The following is a 7,110-nucleotide window of genomic DNA, read 5'->3' as shown; positions in this document are numbered from 1 at the left end:
TCCATAGACATAACATGGCAGTTTTAAGCTCTTCATTTGGAGTAATCTGTTATGCAGCAAGAGATAACTAAACACGTACCAAGGAACGTTGTGGATCTATTTGAATCTAATCCAAAACTTCACTTTCCAGAGGGGACAGAGGCCTGGGGAGACCAGGGGCAAAGAAGCACTACAGCCTGCCTACTAACCTGGAGCTTCTCCCACCCACCTCTCCTAACTGGAGAAGATGCTTTGAGGGCCAAGGCCTGTCCAGCCATGGGGCAGCTGGCGTTTTTCTTTCATCTATGGGTGACTTGTGGCACGGAGTTTTCCCCCAACTTCTTATGAAAAAATTGAAACACCCAGAAAAGTGGAAAGAATAGTACAAAAAACACCAGTACACACCACCTATTTTTAGAAGTTAACATACCACTATGTATGCTTTATGCGTGTAAATTTTTGTTACTGAATACTTGAAATTAAATTTCAGATATAATACTTCACCTTAGTATACTTTATTTTTAAAAATAATGTTTTTGTTGATTTCAGACAGAGGAAAGGAGAGGGATAGAAACAGCAATGAAAATCATTGATCAGCTGCCTCCGGCACGCCCCCTACTGGGGATGGAGCCTGCAACCCCAGCATGTGCCTTTGACCAGAACTGAAGCAGGATCCTTCGGTCTGCAGGCCCATGCTCTATCCACTGAGCCAAACCAGCTAGGGCATGTGTGTGAACTTTTAGATAAAAAAGTTAACTGACTTGAACAAGTGTTTCAATTTTATTCTTTAAAAAAACCCACCCAAAACAACAAAAAGTGTTAGCACCAGTCCTAGCAGATAACAGCATAACAATAACTATTGGAGATTTTACTTGTTGAACTCCAATACCTCTCTGATCAGAGAAACATTAGTGTCAAAACGAGGAGGAAACACAAAGGATATGTGTCGGTGACAAAACCTTTCCTCTCCCCATGAGCAAGGAGGAACATTTGTGGTATCTTGTGATTCACAGCCTTACTATGGTCTTACTAAGTTACTTCTTACTTACAAAACCAAATATTATAAGTTTTAGACTCTGTTCTGTAAAAGGTTCTAGGGCTGTATGCATGCCTTCATGAAATTTAATTTAAAAAATTTTTAAATAAAAAATTTAGGTCATACCTGAAAACGGACTAACGGATGAAGAGAAAGAATTTCATCCCCGTCCCCCTTTCTCCAGCCCATGTTATCAACATCTTCCGCTGCCTTTAAGAGACAATAATAAATACACACTTGTAAGAAAATTCTTGCTTACACCAAACTTTAACAGGAAGCCTACTCAGGTTTCATCCAAGGCTGCCTGCAGCCCACAACCTAATCCAGGAAGGAAATGAACTCCCTAGGAATTGCAAAAGGTGACAAATAGCGCGGAGGACACCTGCGAGGGTAGGAGCCTGCCCAGGAGCTGACTCGCGGGAGTCGTCCGGGACGGCTTGGCTCCGGGCAGCACGGGGTCCGCCCGGCTCGGCTCCGGGCAGCACGGGGTCCGCCCGGCTCGGCTCCGGGCAGCACGGGGTCCGCCCGGCTCTGGGCCAGGCCAGGGGCGACGGCTGACCGCGAAGTCCCGCGACGCCACAAGGCCGGATGCCGGCGTGCACCCGCCCGCTCCCGCTCAGCCCCGGGCCTCTCTTCCTCCGCCCGACCTCCAACGGCGGGCGCAGGGGAGGCTGCCCAGCCACGGTGGCCCCGCGCGTGCGGGGCAGGCGGGATCGCCCGGGAAGCAGCAGACCGCGGGGAGATGGCCGGAACCCGGAGGCTCCCAGCGGAACCGAGCGCAGACGCCCCCTGGTGACGTCAGGCGGCGAGACTCCCGCGATGCCTCGCGCGGCGCCCGGGTCCGAGCGCGCGCGGCCGAAGTGGTCGCTTTGTGAGCGGGGGCGTGGGACCCGCAGGCGGACGCGCCAGGGTCTCGCTCTGGGGCAGGCCGCGTCACGGTCCCGGGTCCGAGCGGCGGAGAGAGACCGAAGATCCACTTGTGCATTCCTGGACCTCCAAGGACAGGCACGAGGGCGGCGGAATTGCCCTAAGAATAAGCTGGAGAGTCACAAACGTAATTAAAAGTAATACAGCACTTATGTACCAGGGACTGCGTTTACACATATTTATTTAATGCTGTTCGACCCTACAAAGTAGGTGCCAGTGCGGTGGTTAAGGGTACAGACACTAGAACCAGGCAGCCCAGCTACCAGCCGTCTGACCTGGTCTCCGTTTCCCCATCTGCCAAAAGAAGGTAATTCTAATTCAACCTCCTAAGGTTGCTATGAGAATTACATGAATTAAAATGTGTAAAGCATACAGAGCAGCGGTAGGCGTATAATATAGTAAAAGCTATCTTAAGTTTTTGATAAATCCCTTTACAGATGAGAAAACAGGCACAGAGGAGTCAAGTAATTTGCCTGAGACCACACAGCTGAGTGATGGAGCGGGGACTCAGACCTCAGGAAGTCCGCTTCAGAGCCTGCACTCATAATACTACGCCCTCGTGATGAAGAGGGGAAGTCCGTATGAATTACTTTACGGGGGAAGTGGGTTCCCGAGGCCCGAATTAATGGGTGTGGAAGCGTCTGGCACAAAGGATGTCAGTGTTTCCCCCTGGCCTGTGTGGCCCAGTGGTCTATCGTCCAGTACACCAGAAGGTGGTGGGTTCTATTCCCAGTTGGGGCATAGAAGAAGATGTCTGTTTCTTCTGCCGTAGGAAATAAGGCTCATGCTGGCTGGACTGTCCCCAGTGTCTGCAGTTTCTGGAAGAGGAGTCTGAGGCATAAGCAGGGACCGGAGGCTGAGCTTCCGCCAGGTCTTCTCAAGCGCCTGCTAATTTACTCTCCTTTCAGCATGCCTCCCAGGGACCTGGGTGTGGACAGTATCGAAATTACAACTTAAAATGGAAATCCTTGCTAAGCCTCTAGGAATTTAAGCACATGGTAAACAGAATTGGACTCAACTGTTGAATTCTGGGCCTTGGAGATACTGCCCGAATTTAAGGACCACTTGGACCTCAGCATGCCCAGAGTTTTGTCAATGTAAGAAACATTCAAACCTGTAGAGAATTTTTATGACTTTATTTGAACCAAACTAACAATTGCAGAAAAGCAAAATCTCAAAGGATTGAGAAAATGCTCAAAACTGTGATTCTTCAGTTTTGCCATTTATTTATTTCTCACCCGAAGACATATTATTTACTGATTTTTAGAGAAAGAGGGAGAGAAAAACATCCATAGGTTGCCGTCCTGTACATGCCCTGACCAGGGACCTAACTGGGAATCAAACGTGAAACCTTTGCACAGGATGATGCTCCAACCAACTGAGCCACCCGGCCAGGGCCGTTTTACCACTTATTTATGCATCATAATCAAAGGGGAAGATATACAGGAGTTAGATGGAATTCACTGGTGATAGATTAAGGAGGAGGGAGAGAGCAAAGCAGGGAAATCTCTGGGACTGATTGGATAAAAAGTAAAAGGAATAGACACTTTTACATTCGTGGGTATAGGATAGTCAACAGTCAACAATTAATATGATAAAATAACAATGAGGGGATCTATGGTCTCTGCTTTAGTGGGTGGTTGTGCACTGTGGGGGGAAGCTCAGGGGGAAAAAAGGGAATTAACTTGACATTCTGAAGGTATGCTATTGTAGATGCAAGAAGACAACCGCCAGTTCAGTTGCCGACTGACCTTTGTTAGGGAGAAACAAACACTGCCCTAGGACATGACTACTCCTATGAACTTTTGTAGTTGGAAAGTTTCCATTTCAGACCATCCTATGCGGTTACTTTCCGTTTCTGAGTTTGTCAGGCCGCCCTGCAGGCCTCCTGCGCTTGTCCGGTTTAGAATATCGCCCCTTCCCACCCCCACTCCCCCTCATCATCACCACCACCGCCGCCGCCGCCCAAGGAGAAACGCTCAAGTCAACAAGCCTATTAAGGGCAGTGAACCCCAAGATCCACTAGGTGGGAGGGGCCGGAAGCGTTCCTGGCCCCCCGCAAAGGCGGGCAAGTTTCTTTTGGGTGGGGGTGGTGATCGGGCAGAAGGCTGTGAACCTAATGATGGAGTATTTTACCCAGAGGGAGAGAGGGCAGAGTTGTAAGTTCTGGAGAAGCTGGATCAGGTTTACATTTTAGGGGGCTCCCTCGGGCTGCCAGAGCCGCTGAATTGGAGGTGAAGGGGAAGCAGGTGGGAAGGCGCAGCCCTGGTCCAGGCGGGATGGGGAGCGCTGCGGGGCGCAGGCCGGAGGGGCGGCTCGGGCGGGCCCTGGTCTCCCCTCTATCCTGGCGGCTCCCGCCCCTCCCGCAGCCTTTGCTGTGTGGGCGACTCCCGGGCCACCCCATCCCCACCTGGCCGAGCCCGTTCCGAGTCCGTGGCAGCCGGCCCAGAGCCGCACCTGCCCGGTCCTCCCTGCCCTGGGGCTTCGGAGCTCGGAGCCGTGCGCCGCCCGCCCGCCGGCCGCCCCGCCCCCGCCCCGCGAAGCCCCGCCCCGAGCCCGCCCGTCCGCCTGCGCGCCAGGCCGGGCGGTGCCGACGCGCTTGGCGGGAGATAGGAAAGTGCTTCTGCGCGCCGGCGGCGGCTGCAGTTCCTGCGAGCGGACCGGCGGCTGCGCCGACGCCTCCCAGCGCGGCCCAGGGCCCGGAGCGGCCGGAGCAGCCCGCGCTCGGACCCCGGCCCGGCTCCCGCTCCGGGCTCCGCCGGCGGGCAGCGAGCGCGGCGCGGCCCGGGCCGGGGGGATGTCTCGGCGGACGCGCGGGTGAGCGGGCGGGCGGGCGGGCGGCAGAGGGCCCTTCCTCCTCCCGGGGACCCATCCCCCCCACCCCACCCTCGCCTTAGCCCCTCGGAGCGGGGCCGGCGGGAGGGGAGCCCGGGGGCACTCCTGCGTCCAGGGCCGCCCGAGGCAGGGGGCGCACGAAGCCGGGGGTCTCTTGGGGCTTCTCGCGCGGCTCTCCGGGCCTGTCGGGGCGCCGGGGCGGGGGGGGGGGTCTCCTGGATGTTGGCCAAGCCCTGTATGATGTCACTTCGTCTCCCGCCTAATTGCGAGGTGGGGGTGGGACAGCGGTGTCCGCTGGAAGAGCCATTCTGGGGCGGCTGGCGACCCCCGGAGAGGGAGTGGTTTTCCAAGTCACAGAGCGCGCGCGGGAGGCCGAAGCGGGGAGGACATTTGGGGAGGACGCTTGCCGTTCGAGCCTGTTGGCGCTCAGATTTGCCGGTGGCATTCCCCCTCCCACAACCCCTACCCCCCCATCCCCCAATTCCGGGAAGCGGAGAGCACCCTCAGCCCTCTCTCTGGCCTGAGAAGGGTGCCGGGGTGGAGGGGTGGGGAAGGCCTCTTGGCTCTCCCACCACCTGGGTTGCGGGTCCCAGCTGGGTTGCGTTCCGGAGATCCGCCTTTGGGGCAGCTGGGGTGGAAGGTGAGGGGAAGACCTACATGTGTGTCGAGACTTCTGTTCCAGGAGCCCCTGGGGCCAGGGCCGGAACTGCGGTCTGCATTTTGCTTCTTCCCCTAGAGAATAAGTGGCAGAGTTGAGCCTGAAACCCGGGCTCCGTGCGCGGGGTCCCTTTCTTGTACCTGTGCGCCCGGGGTCTGAGCTCTGGGCTTCACGCCGGGCTGGGTGTCCGGGAGGACAAAGGGGTCCTCCCCCGTTCCCTGCCTGCAGTACGCCGCCCCGTAACCTCGCACCCTCCTCTGGGTGGTGTCTGCCTTCCCCGGCAGAGGCTGTGGACTTGGAAAGCACTGGCTGCCGGCTCCCCCAGAGTTCCTGGCAGAGAAGCACCCGATCCCTGGGCGCTGGAAGGGGGCCTGGCACAGGGTCTCCCTTCTTCAGGCCACGAGTTCCCAGGTCAGCTCCAGTGCTCGGGAGGTTTCTGGTCAGGCCCTTGTCAGGTCCCTCCTGATCTTTGCTTCAGGAAGTGTTATACCGGGAATCACAACAACCCCAGGTCCTCTCCTGCTTCTCCCCGGGGACTCGGGGAGGCGTGCCCTGTGAGGGATGGTTTCTGCACCCTGGCACCCCACAGTCATCATCTCCATTCTTGGCCCCTCACTGGAACTTTCCCCTCTGCAGCGCCCCACTTCCTACTCAGCTTCTGACTCACTCCACCTGGAGCGGAGCCCAGCACCTGGAAGGGCATAGAAAGGGTGTGTGGGACCTACATGTGGCTGCCACCACTGACGTGGCCTCTGCTGCTTAAGCTGAGGAGAGCACTTGAGGGTGTAGGTTTCGCACCTGGCTCTGGACTTGGCAAGTAGCATAACCCCTGGGAGCCTCAGTTTCCACATCTATTAAATGGGGACAGTGAGAATGCATGTGAAGGGGGTGGTCAGCGCTATGTTGGTGATTGAAATTTATCATCTCACAGAATTCTCCCAGCTGAGTTGCTGTCTCCATCAAGTAAAAGATTACAGTGTTCATACAGACACTTTTCATCTTGGAAGGAACATTTGCTGAACTTCTTTTAGAAAAGGGGTGTTGGAGAACTAAAGGTGGTTTCCATCAGAAACAGGCTGGGGGGCAGCTGATGATAAAGCCGGCTTCATTTTGTCATTATGAGTAGCTTACAGAATGTTTGTCCTTTACTTTGAGGTGGGGGAGGACCTCATGAATTGGGTCAGGAATGATGGGGCATGGCTGAATTCCCGGTCCTTCTGTGACTAATGTATTGCTGGGTTTAGACAATCTGTCCTTTTCCTCCTTCCAAAAAATTCACATTAATTGGCATTTCTTATCTACTAGTCGGCAGCATTGTATGTGCATTCATTCCTGACTCTGGTCATTCTCTTGAGTAAACATTTAGGGCCTTTTGGTGCCAACCCCCTACGACCCCGCAGGTGTGGAGGTGGAGCTGACCTCTGTCTATGTGGGCAAGGAGACAGGAAGCCTAAGGGTCTACATTCTTTTTTTTTTTTTTAATGATTTTGAGAGTGAAGAAGCAACTGGGGAGAGCCTAGGCAGGGCTGCTTTGGCTCACTGAGAAGTCAAAAAGGGGGCCTTGGAGACAGATTCAGGGGTTTAGCTTGGGATGAGCTGCTGCTGTCCATGGCCCCCCTGATTACAAGTCTCCTGGGGGTTCCTTAGAGTTACTGTCAGGGAAGAAGAGGAGGAA

The 7,110-nt window shown here is 55.1% G+C and overlaps 1 protein-coding gene across 1 annotated transcript in view; it reads left to right on the top strand.

Annotated features, from left to right (window-relative positions):
* Window positions 1-4,652: 4,652 nt before the first annotated feature.
* MYBL2 (MYB proto-oncogene like 2) overlaps window positions 4,653-7,110 on the top strand; it is a 30,353-nt gene continuing 27,895 nt past the window's right edge. The window contains exon 1 of the mRNA XM_081097743.1: window positions 4,653-4,759. Within this exon, the coding sequence (XP_080953869.1) occupies window positions 4,740-4,759 (20 nt within the window). The 5' untranslated portion in view covers window positions 4,653-4,739. The remainder of the gene's footprint in view (window positions 4,760-7,110) is intronic.

Source organism: Myotis nattereri, assembly GCF_964212035.1.
Source record: "Myotis nattereri genome assembly, chromosome: 8".
NCBI lineage: Eukaryota > Metazoa > Chordata > Mammalia > Chiroptera > Vespertilionidae > Myotis > Myotis nattereri.
The sequence above is the reverse complement of the archived record's forward strand: the minus strand, read 5'-3'. Positions and strand labels throughout refer to the sequence as shown.